The 15,605-nt window shown below is 43.0% G+C and overlaps 1 protein-coding gene across 3 annotated transcripts; it reads right to left on the bottom strand.

The window, feature by feature from the left end:
- Positions 1–12,016: 12,016 nt before the first annotated feature.
- Positions 12,017–14,533, bottom strand: LOC117813275 (trichohyalin-like). 3 transcript variants are annotated; one of them, XM_034684412.1, is made up of 2 exons: positions 13,995–14,533; positions 12,017–13,523 (listed from the first exon to the last, which is right to left on the bottom strand). In XM_034684412.1, the coding sequence occupies exons 1-2, from the start codon at positions 14,451–14,453 to the stop codon at positions 12,093–12,095; spliced, it is 1,890 nt and encodes a 629-aa protein (XP_034540303.1). In that variant the 5' UTR covers positions 14,454–14,533; the 3' UTR covers positions 12,017–12,092. The 3 variants fall into 3 exon arrangements, with proteins under 3 accessions (XP_034540303.1, XP_034540302.1, XP_034540301.1); XM_034684411.1 differs by having other exon boundaries at positions 12,017–13,836; positions 13,879–14,533; XM_034684410.1 differs by having other exon boundaries at positions 12,017–13,662; positions 13,705–14,533.
- Between the last annotated feature and the right edge of the window lie 1,072 nt (positions 14,534–15,605).

Raw genomic sequence — 15,605 nt, forward strand, 5'->3', positions numbered from 1 at the left:
TGAATGCTGAGTGAATGGGTGAATGCGACAAGTAGTGTAAAGCGCTTTGAGGAAGACTGGAAAAGTGCTATATAAGTACAACTCCATTTGGCTTGGCTTCAACTAGGACCATAGCCTCCCCGTTCAAGGGATGGCAGACTTCTTCTTACCTCCTAGATGCAGAGAAACAGGATCAGATCAGTGTTTGTGTAACACCAAGAGATTATTTAAGACAAAGGGATAAAATGTCAACAAAAACATCTCAAAGTGGGGATGAATGGGAAGTCACTCCTCCCCAAAAACTGTCACATGTATAAATCAGATTCTGCTTTTCGCTTAGTGAGTCAGAAGGTTTATTCTTTGTGGACTGGTTAAAATGGCATCCATGTTTCTATTTAGAGGGGAGAGAACAAAGTCTTTTCGGTTGGTTCAATGGAACAATTTGACATTTCAAAACTTTATTTCAAAAAGAAAACAACATCTTTAACTTGAAATATTGCCCGGATAAAAACAGCTGTCATGTGTTAACAATAGATTTAAAGCTACAGTAAAAGCAGCCAGTTTTTCAGTCTTTGTGTGGAGCTGAGCGAACCAGCTGGAGGCCTTTTTACCACACACACACATGAAAGTGTTCTTGATCCTTTCGTTTAAATCTTGGCAAGAGGGCACAAAAAGCAGATTACCCAAAATGTCACCCTCCTCCTGTGATAATTCCTTTTGATTCTGTGTGCTGTACGTGTTCTGAAAGGCTTTTTATTCCACGTATGAACCCACATTAAATCTGTAACCATAACATCATCTTTCAAAACAGGAGGTTAGTAACTGTCACTACATCTCACAGCTTGGATGTAATGTGTGTGAATCAGTCACAAAATATCAGGTTAAAGTGAAGTTTTAATTTTAAATTCAGATAACTAGAAAGCCAAGAGCGAGGTCAAGATTGTGGTTATTGAAGGGGAAACACTTGAAACACTTACCAGCCTCTCTGAGCCCCTCTTAAACCAAACAGCAGGATGTGCATAGATTTTTGAAACCAAAAAAGAGATACACAGATATACGGCATCAGCTACTGCGTAGGTTATGGTGTAGGCCAAGGGTTCCCAAAATTTTCAGCCCGTGACCCCCAAAATATAGGTGCCAAACACTTGCGACCCCCACTGTCCCTCAAGTGATTTAATGTGTCTTCATTTAGCTGGTCTGCAGAAAATTTGCCTACCTATATGAGCATGTGTCTGTGTTTCCTGTGTCTTTATGAATTAACCTGCTGCTACTGAGGCTTCTGATAATCAGCTGGTCACTAACCCTAAACATAGGAGTCATCTGGCAACAAAGAAAGGCAGAAAACTCATTACATTTTCTTTTTTCAAGGTTTTATTTCAAGTTTAGCTGCTACTTTTATTGATATTTTTACTATAATGGGTAAAATGTACTATTTTTAGATAACTTAAAAAAAAGAAACATTCTTGAAGACATTGCCGGCCCCCCATTTGTGTCTCACGACCCCCCAGGGGTCCCGACCCACACTTTGGGAACCCCTTGTGTAGGCTATGGCTTAAGCTATGGCGTAGGCTACGGTGTCAACAAGAAAACATAAGAACAGTCAGGCCAACATGATGCCACCTCAGATGAGCCTCCCAAGCAGCAACCTCTGGAAACGAATGCAGAAGTCCCAAAAACTGCAGTTCCCTGAGTGGCCACTTGAGGCTGGCTTCAAAAGCTTAGGAAACCTCATTAGAATCCATGTTAAAGTGCTCATTTTCACAGCAGAGTTAAACATGTTTACTGACTAAGAAATGAGCACTTTAACATGGATCCACCTTCAAGTGGCCACTCAGGGAACTGCAGTTTGTGGCACTTGCACTTTAAAAAAAAGCTTCTTTCACAAGTACAGACTAATACTTTTATAAATCATCTTAAAACAGATGAATAAATAAATCTTCATTTGAAAAGTGACCCAGATAACTTGGCAGACAGGTGGGGGTATTGCAGTTTGTCAGGAGGCTCAAGGCCCAACGTAGATCCAGATCTTTGCCAGTTTCTAGAATCATCAACCTCAACATTTCCAACATGGCAAACACAAGCATCCGGCTTCATAACTCCTCTTCGGTGTGAAACGATTTAATACAATTACGAGCACACTAACACCCCGAGTAAAAACTGAAGAGGAGTTTGTCTTGCAGGCTCATTAATTCGGGACACTTTGTTTCTCTGCAAGAAGATGATAAATCCCTCTGATGCTCTCTGCTGATCCACCAGAACGCTTTCTGTTGTTGCATTTCTTTTCTGGCTGCATGTTTTAAAGAGCAGATTTACCCTTCAAAGACGCACGTCTTTAAGCTGTACAGATGGATAATTATTTCTGCTGCACATAGCGTCTTTGCGTCTTTCTTAACAACTCCTCTGTCTCAGACTCAGCATCGGGTCCTCTCTCCTAATGATGGAGCACTTGTTATGTCTCCTGTTATCCCCCCCCCCCATTCTCCCTGTTTCTCCTATTGATTTTCCTCCTGCAGGTCTTGCAGTACATCTTGTACGAGACGGGTGAAAAGCGTGTTGGTCTATTGTTTGACCTGCCCTTGATAAAACTCTGCTGTGAGGGGCATAACTCCACAGTGTTTTACAACGTTTAGTCTGCTGTTGAAATTCTAGCCTGTCACTTGGAGACTCTCACACAAACACATGAATGCACCCAAAGACAGACACTAAAAGGAGGAAACTGTTATCACCTTTAACGAGCAGCTCTGCCTGACAGCTCCTAACATCCAACACAAACTGTACTTTAGATGGTTTCTGTCGGAGCAGTGAAGCACTTCAGGCTGCGTTTGAGAACGAGCGTCGTTAAATTGACAGTATTATGCAAACGAGTGACAGTAGGTGTTTGGGTTAGTCACAGAGAAGGAGCCCTGCTCTGCTTGATAAAGAATACGATGAATCTCCAGCAGTGATGTATGACTTCTTCAAGGCTTCATGTATCATGCATGTTTATTTTTTTTGCCTTTGGCATTTCCATATGACTGAATACAGAGCCTGTTCTGTTTGCAGAAGGTTCTGCAGTAATGTATGAGGTCATGATGTACACTTCATACTGACGGAGGAGGAGCTGATTGGAAGTGAGGATGATATATTAGAGGCAGAGAAGAAAAAGTGTTGGTGTCATGTGTGAATAACCTTTCTGTTAACTTTCAAATCCTTGATCGCTTTTTTTTCCTCCCTCAAGAGACAGAAAACATCAAGCTTTAATAATGAACAGGAATGAAATGAAAACAAAGGACCTCAACAGATCAATTTAAAAGCTTTGTGTCATTACAAAAACTCTTTTTAAATATTGAATAGAAAAATGCAGAATGAAAAGAGTTTGATCTTTTGAATTAAAAACAACTCATATTAATACAGACTATGCATCTCTACCTCCTCATTAAATCATCTACAAAGAAGTATGTTGTATTGAACTTTTTATTGACTTTATAACATGAAAGGAAATAATATAAATGGTAAATACATAATTGAGGATTGCTGTCGTTAGAAAATTAAGCACATTTTTGCATGAAAGAACACTTTCTGGGGAAAAACGCAGAAGACAGACAAAAATAATAATAATAATAAAAAAAGAAAATACCCCCCCCCCCAAAAAAAAAAATAAGAAGATATAAAGAAGAAGAAGGAGATTTATAAAAAGAATAAAAGTATGAAATAAAAATACAAATAAGTATATTAATACAAGAGAATAATCTAGAAGAAAGAGTTGGCTTCAACTCAGCTCATTTTTATTTATATAGCACCTTTCATACAAACAAGAATGAAGCCTAAAATGCCTCACAGAAGAACAGGGAGACAGAAAATAACAGAAATGGGTAAAACAATAAAAGACATAATCATAAAACACTTAAAAATAAAAAAAAATTAATACAATCAGTACGAGTAGAAAGCAAAATAAAAAAATCTGTTAAAAATATCACAATAATACAAGATAACTAAATAAATGAGGTAAATAAATGTTGTTAAAATAATGATTATAATAATGCAGTCTTGAGCTAAAAAATAAATTACTCCAAATTAAAAGCCAGATTCAAGAGGTCAGTTTTAAGTTTACTTTTAGAAACATCCAGAGAGCTCGCCGTTTTAATGTCCAGAGGCAGAGAGTTCAGAGTTTAGAGGCGTTTATAGAATGAAAGCTCTCTGGCTGGAACATTTGAAAGGGAAGCGTTCGAGGTGATCGTCAGTGATCGAGATGGGACATAAGATGACAGGAGATCTGATGTATGGAGGAGCTTTAAAAACAAGTCAACTTTAAAATGGGGCGCTGGTGGCCTAGCGGTCTAGGCGCCCCATGTATGGAGGCTATAGACAGGGGTGCATCTCGCTCGGCTGGAAGTGAAGCTTCCAGCAGAGCGTCTGCCCCCTGGTGGCTGGCTGCAGTATAGGTCAAAAACTCAGTCTCCCCCATTCATTTGAATAGGGGAGGCTGAGTTTCTGCCAGTCGACCATTTACTGCATGTCTTCCTCCACTCTCTACTCCCCACTAGGGGTGCAACGGATCAAAAAACTCACGGTTCGGATCAGATCACGGTTTTGAGTCACGGATCGGATCATTTTTCGGATCAGCAAAAAAAATAAATAAATAAAAAGAAGACAAATATAACTTTGTCCCTCCATTTATTTTGTAAAACACTTTGCCCATTAAATAAAAACAACATTCAACTCAAAATGTACTGCATGTGCAAAGCACCCTATCTGTGGGCCCAGTCCTGCCTCATTCACTGCATTTCATGGCATGGCAAGTGAAGGAGCAGAGGAACTTCAACAGTTTCACTCTATTCTTCTTTCAATCGCTGATTTTCACCGTCCACTTTTCTTTGAGCTGCAAACTTGGAACACACCGTTTGATTCTAGGGTCCTACAGTTGGCAAAGTGCCAAAATGCGAACTGCTCCATAAACGAAAGTGAAAGTTAAAAATTGTACTCGCAGCATTGGACTCTAAGTGACCCAGTAACAGCCTGTCTGCGTATCGTTGACATGGAGACAAGTCCCAGTAAACACGCGGTGACCCGACCAAAACACAGAGTGAAGGAATAACAGTTCGGCGACCACAAATAGGCGGCCGGATGCGGTCCGCGGGCCGCGTATTGACGGCCTCTGGTCTAGTGGGTGCGCAACGGAATTTCATAACGTGGCTCAATCACATTCAGCATTCACTGTATTTCACAGGGAAACAAAAAATGCTCCCATACATGTGACTTACAAGATGCAGGAGGGTTTTCAAGTTCCTCTGCTCCTTCACTTACCACGACTACCGCTGCGCTTGACGAGTGAGAGTGGATTGAACATGCGGTCATCACGTGAACACGCGCAACTTTTTTCATCAACCGATCCGCGGACTACGTCCGTGCCGAACCGTGGAGAGGCATCCGTACGGATCACGGATCAACGATGATCCGTTGCACCACTACTCCCCACACTTCCTGTCTCTCTTCAGCTGTCCTATCAATAAAGGCGAAAAAGCCCAAAAATATAACTTAAAAAAAAAGTAAAATAACTTTAAAATCTAAAAGAAACAGGGAGTCTGTGCAGAGTTTTAAGAACTCTAGCCGCAGCGTTTTGAACAAGCTGCAGTTTTCAAAGAGATTTTTCGGTGAAACCAGTAAAAAGGGAGTTACAACAATCAATAGGTTCAAGATTAATATGATGAATATAATCTTCACTTTGCTTTTAGCATGCTTATACATTTGCTGCTACTATTTCATGATACATGAGACTGCTGCTCAAAAGCTCTTATAATATTAACATGTTGCAGATATCCAAGGGAATAAAATGATGAGAGGCTTCATCAAAATTCATATCTTTAAATGGTGATACTTAATATGGATGTACGGTTTATCCACATCTGTGATAGCCTATCTCCATGTCTCCATTCTTCATGTCTGCTCCTGTGTTTCCAGAGAGATCAAACCCTCATTATCCTCAGAGACCAATAACTCATCAGGTTCCTCCGACTCTTTTGTCCTCCTGTAATAAGGGAGGACCTCATTATCAGCCCTGGCAGGGAGGAGACGGAATGAGTCTCAGCTTTATAAGATTATTGATGCAACAGAGGCGGGGGAAAGAATGAGACACTTGGAAGGAGAACAGTCCCTGTATGTGGAAACTGACTTCTAAGACTTTTAATGGTAAAGTTAGAGGTATCTGTTCAGCTGCTGGAAAAAATGCAACTCTCAGAGAATAGCAAAATAAAAATGGCGTCCATTCTCATTTACTGTGTGAAAAATATCAATAAAATACGATGGCAAAGCTACTGATCTCATGAAATCCAATTTAATGTGTCTATAAACTCTCACTCAAGAACTCAGGGTTGTATAAACAAATTCATTATCAGAGGCGTTTCAATTCAGCTGACGTACAAGGAGGCAATTCTGTTTTCATGGTTTGATGCTTGATGGTTGCACATACAGAAATTATATTTCCTTGTTGTGTTTTGAAGTGGCCATGTTTGATTATTATTGAGCTGGAAGGATGCTCAGAGAGAAATAAATGTTACTGTTTTATAACGTTTCTATCTTCAGTAAATTGGTGAGTTTAAGCACAACTCCCCGCCGTGAAATTGCTTCTGACCTCCACCGGAGTATCACAGAGCAGCTCTGACTCTCTGCACAGGAAGGCTCTGATTGATATAATACACAGTGGAGCCAAGTAGCCCTTTAATTAAATACCGGGTTCTTCTTTCCAATTATCTGAGCGTCTCTGTGGATCTGCTGCAGGTTGAAACCCAATCTATAAATTGTTGGAAAATGATGTGAGAACTGATGGGAAGCATTTTTCCTTCATCTCACAGTCACATTCATCTTTATGTACGATGAAGAAAGGCTTAGATTTAAAACCAGATCTATAACTAGACCGTTTTTCACCCATTCACCTTCCTGGACTGGTTTCTCGTCTTCATCTAACATGAGTCTGGTCCTGCTGGAAGTTTCTGCCTGTAAAAGGAAGTTTGTCCTTGCCACTGTAACTTGCTAAATGCTGCAAAGTGCTCTGCTCATGGTGGATTAAGATGAGATCAGACTGAGTCCTGTTGGCCTGCCATTGTAATGGCTTCCTGTCCCATTAAAGTCCTTTGGAATCCTCTACCAGTCAGGGTTCGGGAGGCAGACACCCTCTCTACTTTTAAGAGTAGGCTTCAAACTTTCCTTTTTGATAAAGCTTACAGTTAGAGCTGGATCCGGCTTGGACCAGCTCTTAGTTTTGCTGCTATAGGCTTAGACTGACACACTGGGATCCTGTCTTTCCCTCTCTCTCCTCTCTCTGCCTGTCTCTTACTTTAATTCTTCCTGTCCCATTAAAGTTACTAACCATAGACCATTCTGGAGTCCCTGAGCTCCCTTGTCCCGTAGTTTCCTCTGGATCTCTGCTGCTGTGGACATGCCAGACTCCAGCTGCTACAACTACTACTATCCGTCTCACCACTATCATCTCTCTCTCTATTCTCCCTCTATCCCTCTCTCCAACACGGTCTCAGCAGATGTGTGTCTAACATGAGTCTGGTCCTGCTGGAGGTTTCTGCCTGTTAAAGGAAGTTTGTCCTTGCCACTGTAACTTGCTAAATGCTGCAAAGTGCTCTGCTCATGGTGGATTAAGATGAGATCAGACTGAGTCCTGTCTGTAAGATGGGACTGGATCTGATCTGGTCTTGATGTTGTTGTCTTTGTTAATAATAGAACATAGATTACGGTCTCTGTTTGGAAAAAGTCTGAGGAGAACATTTGTTGTGATTTGGCACTTTCTAAATAAAGATTAATTGATTGGTCCTGTTTGGAGACCTTAAATAAGAAAACGAAGCATAGTTTTTTCAAAACCACAACTTGAAGATAATATTGAAATGATCCCATTTGTCATTAAATCAATAAAACACCTTACCATGAAGAAGATTCTGGGTTTAAATGATGAATGGGGTTAAAGAGTAGAAAAGAGATCAATACCAAGTCAGGCTGTTATAGTTAAAAATCATCATTATTCTGGACAGAATCAATGTTCCTTTATATCCGGGGCCATTTATCTCAGGTGATATTGGCATATGAGCTGATAAGAGTTCACAGGGTTTAGCAAGTAATTATCAGCTGTCCACGAAACACAGGAGAAGCTACGGTGTTAGCATAGCACACAGCTGTCGACACACTGGCTTCCGAGTTCGACTTCTTCAAAGAAACTGAGTATTAAGTCTACCCCACCATCAAATCCTTGAGAGTCTGTGCTCCCTACTTGACAGGCTGGGTAACTTCAGGCTCTTATCACAAGTTGGAGTCAGAATATCATATCAAAGCACCTGGCTTTGGAATATTTAGCGTGGAGAGGGAAAGTAATTAGAGTTAATTGCTGGTGTGAGGGCAGCCGGTGGGTGGCAGATTGTTGAAAGGAACATCAGCCGGTGATAAACAAGTCATTAGCTCTCCCATCATGAATGGCCAAAGAGCTATTTGAAGAGAGGAGACCTTGAGAGGACCAAATCATTGAAAATGTATTTGCATTTGTTATGCATGCATCACTTATACATTTTCAACCACATGAAGGAAAACTGACAGCTATGTGTTCCCACCTGTCAGTCATGCAGTCATGTCATTATTTGGGCAAAACTTGTAATCTTAATATCTTCTGAACCGTCTTGTAGAGAAAAAATCCCCCCCTCATACAGTGTGTGCCGATACAGAAATTAGCTACGTAGACCCAAGCCGTTTTTTGAACCAGGCTGTAAACATGTTTATTTCTGCTGCAAAGATCGTCTTTTTCCCATTCATGTGTATGTGAGTTCCGGTACTTCCGGAGCCAGCCTCAAGCGGATCCTCGATGAACTGCAGTTTTTAACACTTCTGCATTGGACAATACTTTTAGACCGGAGGTTGCCGCTTGGTCACGCCTGTCCCTGTCCAATCAGAACCCTTCCCAACCCCCAGACCTTAAGCGGAATTGAATAAAGATGATTAAACGTGTTTTCATTCTGAATTACTATTTCCATGTAAACACCAAGGAGAAAACTTTAATTCCAAATTATTTAATTCTGAATAATTAATTACGAATTAAAAAGCATCATGTAACCGTGGCCATTGGCTACGTTTACATGAGACTTTTAATTCCTCTTTAATTCAGAATTAAAATTAAATCCTCTTTAAAAAGATTAAAAATTACCTTGTAAACACCTAATTCTGAATGAAAATGACAATTCCGAATTAAACTTAAATCCGAAGTAAGTCCATCCATCCATCTTCTTCCGCTTATCCGGGTCCGGGTCGCGGGGGCAGCAGTCTCAGCAGGGAAGCCCAGACACTCCTCTCCCCGGCCACTTCCACCAGCTCTTCTGGGAGGATACCGAGGCGCTCCCAGGCCAGCTGAGAGACATAGTCTCGCCAGCGTGTCCTGGGCCTTCCCCGTGGCCTCCTCCCAGTCGTACATGCCCGAAACACCTCCCCAGGGAGACGCCCGGGAGGCATCCTAACCAGATGCCCGAACCACCTCATCTGGCTCCTCTCGATCCGGAGGAGCAGCGGCTCTACTTTGAGCCTCTCCCGGATGTCTGAGCTCCTGACCCTATCTCTAAGGCTGAGCCCAGCCACCCTGCGGAGAAAGCTCATTTCGGCCGCTTGTATTCGCGATCTTGTTCTTTCGGTCACTACCCACAGCTCGTGACCATAGGTGAGGGTTGGAACGTAGATTGACCGGTAAATTGAGAGCTTTGCCTTCTGGCTCAGCTCTCTCTTCACCACGACAGACCGGTACAGCGCCCGCATCACTGCAGACGCCGCCCCGATCCGTCTGTCAATCTCCCGCTCCCTTTTCCCCTCACTCGTGAACAAGACCCCGAGATACTTCAACTCCTCCGCCTGGGCCAAAGACTCCCCTCCGACCCGGAGAGGGCAGGCCACCCTTTTCCGACTGAGCACCATGGCCTCAGACTTGGAGGTGCTGATCCCCATCCCCGCTGCTTCACACTCAGCTGCAAACCGTCCCAGCGCGAGCTGGAGGTCACCGCTCGATGGAGCCAATAGGACGACATCATCTGCAAAGAGCAGAGACGGAATCCCAAGGTCCATCCGAAGTAAGTGTCTGGTTTATTTTGATTTTAAATCTGAATTGAATAATTCCTCGATCATGTATACGTTCATTCCGCTTTAAATTAATTACGGACGTTCTGCTCATGCTCGTTCCCTTGTCCTGTGGCAATGACGCACAGGTAGGCACATATTCCAGGATGGCCGCCCAAAGCAAGCCTTGGACTCAAGCCGAGGTCATTTATTTAATAGGAGCCTTAGAAGAAATGGATATCATGAAAAGAGTTGATGGACGGAAGCATAAACATGTGGACTTTTTTAAAGCAGTAGTGTCCAAGTTAATCGAGGGACTTGTCACCTGTGTGGTCTTCCCAAGCGGCAAACTCCGGTCTCAAACGATGAAGCCCATGCGGAAGTGCTATAAACTGCAATACATCGAAAATCCGCTTGAGGCTGGCCGCAGAAACTACGGAAACCACATAGATATGAATGGAAAAAAAAAACAATCTGTACAGCATTAATAAACATGTTTACAGCCTGGTTCAAAAAACGGCTTTGCCCTATGAAGATAATCTCTCTAATGGCACACACTGTACGGGGGGTGAATTTTTTTCTAACGTGACGGTTAAGAAGATATTAAGATTACGAGTTTTGCCCAAATAAGGACATGACTGACGTGACTCCCGGTCCGGAACACACAGCCATTGGCTAAGAGGCTCACACTACGTCACACTCTGCCTAGTTGAGTTCCGCACAAGCGGCAACCTCCGGTCTAAAAATATGAGTCAATGCAGAAGTGTTAAAAGCTGCAGTTCATCGAGGATCCGCTTGAGGCTGGCTCCGGAAGTACCGGAAGTCACATACACATGAATGGGAAAAAGACGATCTTTGCAGCATTAATAAACATGTTTACAGCCTGGTACAAAAGATGAGTGTAGCCTGGATAGCTCATTTCTCGACGTTCTCTCACTGTGAGGGGGGTGAATTTTTATCTAATGCGGCAACTTTGAAGATATTGAGATTACTAGTCTTCCAATGAGAGGCACAGCTGCCTGTGGGAACACTGCAGCTGTTGGCAAGGAGGCTCAAACTCCGCCTCTTTACGTCACACTGGCTCGACAGAAGCAATATGGCTGCTGTTGCCGATTGGCTTCAAAACAGCGTTCAGAAACAGATGGGTGACGTCACGGATACTACGTCCATATTTATACAGTCTATGGGTCTTCCATGTTGTAGCTGAAAATAAAAGAAGCAGGAACTGGAGTCTGTTTTCTTCCGATAGACGTAAATACGTCACGCCACCCCTGTCCAATCAGAATCCTTCCCAACCCCCAGTTGGATAGGAATTGAATAAAGACGATTAAACGTGTTTTCCATGTAAACCTCAATTCAGAATTACTATTTCCATGTAAACGCGAAGGAGAAAACTTTAATACCGAATTATTTAATTCTGAATAATTCCAAATTAAAAAACATCATGTAACCATGGCCAGTTATAGAAAGGTATTTTTAGAAAGACGTAGCCGATTTGAACCATTGTTTTGTTTTTAATGTATTTTATTCTGAATCCAGTTTCATTGTTTTATTGGCTCAATTGTTTCAATGACTACCACAGATTTAGGGGTTTAGTTTAACACCCTGGAAATTGTTTGACTTCAGTGTTTAATCAGTTATTTTTTACCTCTGGTTTAAAGTGAAGTACTCAGTTTCAAAAAGACCTTGTGGAAAATAACAGATCAGATTTTACTACAATATAAGCTTCTTTCAGGGATTTCAATCAATTTTTTGTTATTTATTATCAATAATTTTACTTTTACATCATTCAATAACGAGCACAAACGGTCTCATAAATGTTCACCAAGATGCAGGGAATTAAGAGTTGAATGCTCAAAATGTCAGATTACAGGATATAAAAAGCAGGGATCTATGTACGCAGAAATTATTTGTTTTCCAAGAATTTAAGTTTTATTTTATTTTTTACTTTTTTTTTTTTTTTCCAAATGAAGTTCATTCAAACATTTTCTCTCTTTCTTTTGGTGGGATGAAACCGGAGTGTCCCGGAGAAAACCCAAACAGATGTTCTTCTACTCGCGTCCTACCTCAACAATCTCGGGTCTTACCTCGACTATCTCTGGTGTTGTCTGGATGGTCTCTGGTGTCTCCTCGACCATGGTTGGAGTGTCTTCCTTGCTGTTGACCTGGATCGTCTCTGATGTCTTGTCACAAATTATTGACTTTATATCCTCCTGGAGCACCTCCACCTCACCCTGAAGCACCTGACTGAAACATCTTGTCTTTTCTTGGAGACGGTTCTTGAAGTCCCTGAGTTTCTGCTCCAGGGAGTCTTCTCTCTTCAAGCTTTCAATCAGCTTCAGGTCTTTGTTGGACATTTCCAGAAGCTGGTGCTTGGCCTCATCCAGTTTTGTCTGGAGGCTGTCAGCCCTCAACGTCTCAGCGTTCAGCTGGTTGTTTTGAGACGAAACCTGACCATGGAGCTCTTCAATTTTACTGTTGCCTTCTGATTCCCCCGATACTCTGCTGAAGACCTTCTCTTGCAGGGCCTTTACCTTCTGCTCCAGGAAAAGCTTCTTCTTCTCCATTTTCTCAACCTGCTTCCGGCCCCTGCTGGTTACCACTTTGAGCTTATCCATCAATTCCACATTTTCCATTTGAAGGGAGTCAGCCTTCAGCCTTTCAGCCTGCAGCTGCTCGTTTTGACGCTCAATACTATCATAACGCTGTGGAATCCTTTTTGAATGCTTTGGTTCCTCTGATGCTCTCATGAAGACCTCCTCTTGCAGGGCATTCTCCTTCTGCTTCAGGGAAAATATCTCCGCCTCAAGAGTCTCAATCTGCTTCCAGCCTCTGCTGGGTTCCTCTATGAGCTTATCCGTCAATTCCACCTGATTCGTTTGGAGGGTGTCAGCCTGCAGCTGCCTATTTTGACACTCGGTATCATTATGCTGTGGAATCCTGGTTGTATGCATTGGATTATCTGATGCTCTGTTGAAGACCTCCTCTTGCAGGGCCTTTACCTCCTGCTCCAGGGAAAATATCTCCGCATCCAGTATCTCAACCTGCTCCCGGACTCTGCTGGTTTCCTCTTTGATCTCATCCATTAATTCCACCTGTTCCTTTTGGAGGGTTTTAGTCCTCCACCTTGCAGCCTTCAGCTCCTTGTTTTGACACTCAGCATCATTACGCTGTGGAATCCTGTTTGTATGCGTTGGTTCCTGTGATGCTCCCATGACGACCTTCTCTTGCAGGGCCTGTACCTTCTGCTCCAGGGAACGTTTCTTCGCCTCCAATGTCTCAATCTGCCTCTGGTCTCTGCTGGCAACTTCTTTGAGCTTATCCGCCCGTTCCACCTCTTCCTTTTGGAGGGTGGCAGTCCTCTGCCTTGCAGCCTTCAGGTCCTTGTTTTGACACTCAGTATCATCATGTTGTGGAATCCTGTTTGTATGCGTTGGTTCCTCTGATGCTCTCATGAAGACCTTCTCTTGCAGGGCCTTTACCTCCTGCTCCAGGGAACATTTCTCTGCCTCCAGGGAACATTTCTCCGCCACCAGTGTGTCAGCCTGCTTTCGGCCTCTGCTAGTTACCTCTATGAGCTTATCCGCCAATTCCACCTGATCCTTTTGGAGGGAGTCAGTCCTCTGCCTTTCAGTCTGCAGCTCCTTTTGGAGGGAGTCAGTCCTCTGCCTTTCAGTCTGCAGCTCCTTTTGGAGAGAGTCAGTCCTCTGCCTTTCAGTCTGCAGCTCCTTTTGGAGAGAGTCAGTCCTCTGCCTTTCAGTCTGCAGCTCCTTTTGGAGAGAGTCAGTCCTCTGCCTTTCAGTCTGCAGCTCCTTTTGGAGGGAGTCAATCCTCTGCCTTGCAGTCTTCAGCTCCTTGCTTTGACACTCAGTATCATCACGCTGTGGAATCCTGCTTGTGTGCGTTGGTTCCTCTGATGCTCTCATGAAGACCTTCTCTTGCAGGGCCTTTACCTCCTGCTCCAGAGAACATTTCTCCGCATCCAGTGTGTCAGCCTGCTTTCGGCCTCTGCTGGCTACCTCTATGAGCTTATCCGCCAATTCCACCTGATCCGTTTGGAAGGAGACAGTCCTCTGCCTTTCAGTCTGCAGCTCCTTTTGTAGAGATTCAACGAGATCTTGGAGTTCTTGCATCTTGGCGGACGTTTCCTCTCGCAATGATCGACTCAGATCTTTTCCAACCTCTCCAGAAACATCTCCAACAATGTCTGAAGTACCTTTCTCTTTAACTTCTTCTCTCATCTCGCTGTGTACCTCGTCCTCTGATATCTCATTGGGTTCCGGGTTCCCAGCTTCCTTCATCATCTCTCTCTCCTCTTCCAGAAGCAACTCTTGTTCTTCAATTTGTTTCTTGACCTTAGCTCCTGGCTGAGTGGGGCGCTGTCTGATTCTGTTGTTAGTAGCCTGAGACATTGTGTTCACCTTCACCTTGTTTTCTATTGCTAATCTGAGTAGAGTTAGCGTCTTGAATGTAGACGAGTTTGAAGTTAAGATCTTCACTGACAGTGTTGGGTTGGGTCAGATTGGATGTATACACTTTTGAGGGTTGGTGGCCACTATGACATCATAGTCAGATTCTGCCTTTGATGATGCTCTAACCCTTTTTTCCATTGTTTAGCGACGCTCCAGTGGCTGTTTGTTGCAGCAGCTCTCTCTTCGTTGTTCTTTTTTCATATCTGTTTAGTTCTCTTTGTATTTGACTCATTTGACGGCCATAGACACCAAACTAGCTACATTTGCAGTGGTTTTTTTTTGCTATGTTTGTTCCTGTGTGTCCCTCATAGACTGTATAAAATATGGACGTAGTATCCGTGACGTCACCCATCTGTTCCTGAGAGCTGTTTTGAAGCAAATCGACGGCGGCAGCCATATTGGTAATGCGGAACTCAACTGGGCAGAGTGTGACGTAGTGTGAGCCTCTTAGCCAGTGGATGTTTTTATGTTCCCGACCGGGAGTCACGTCAGTCATGTCCTTATTTGGGCAAAACTCATAATCTTAATATCTTCTTAACCGTCACGTTAGAAAAAAATTCACCCCCCGTACAGTGTGTGCCATTAGAGAGATTAGCTTCATAGGGCCAAGCCGTTTTTTGAACCAGGCTGTAAACATGTTTATTAATGCTGCAAAGATCGTCTTTTTCCCATTCATATCTATGTGGTTTCCGGTGTTTCTGCAGCCAGCCTCAAGCGGATTTACGATGTATTGCAGTTTATATCACTTCCGCATTGGCTTCATCGTTTGAGACCGGAGTTTGCCGCTTGGTGTCCCTGGAGATTCTGCGTGTATCCATGGTAAAATTGTTTACATACGAGATCAGCTGTTAGCAGCCCGTAGCATGTTGATGCTAAACGATGCTAGGCTTGATGTTCCCTGCGAGCTGAGCAGAAGGAGGCAAGGATGGCGTGCTGGTATTTGTCGTGGAATTTTCATAGTCTTATATATATGTATGTAAGAATGTTTAACTATTTTATTCTTTCAGTCTAAATGTCATGTTTAGAGTAACTTGTTTCCTATGTCGTCTGTGACGGGCGAGATAGTGGGTACGGTTACATGATGTTTTTTAA

This window comes from Notolabrus celidotus, chromosome 5, assembly GCF_009762535.1.
Source record: "Notolabrus celidotus isolate fNotCel1 chromosome 5, fNotCel1.pri, whole genome shotgun sequence".
Classification (NCBI taxonomy): Eukaryota; Metazoa; Chordata; class Actinopteri; order Labriformes; family Labridae; genus Notolabrus; species Notolabrus celidotus.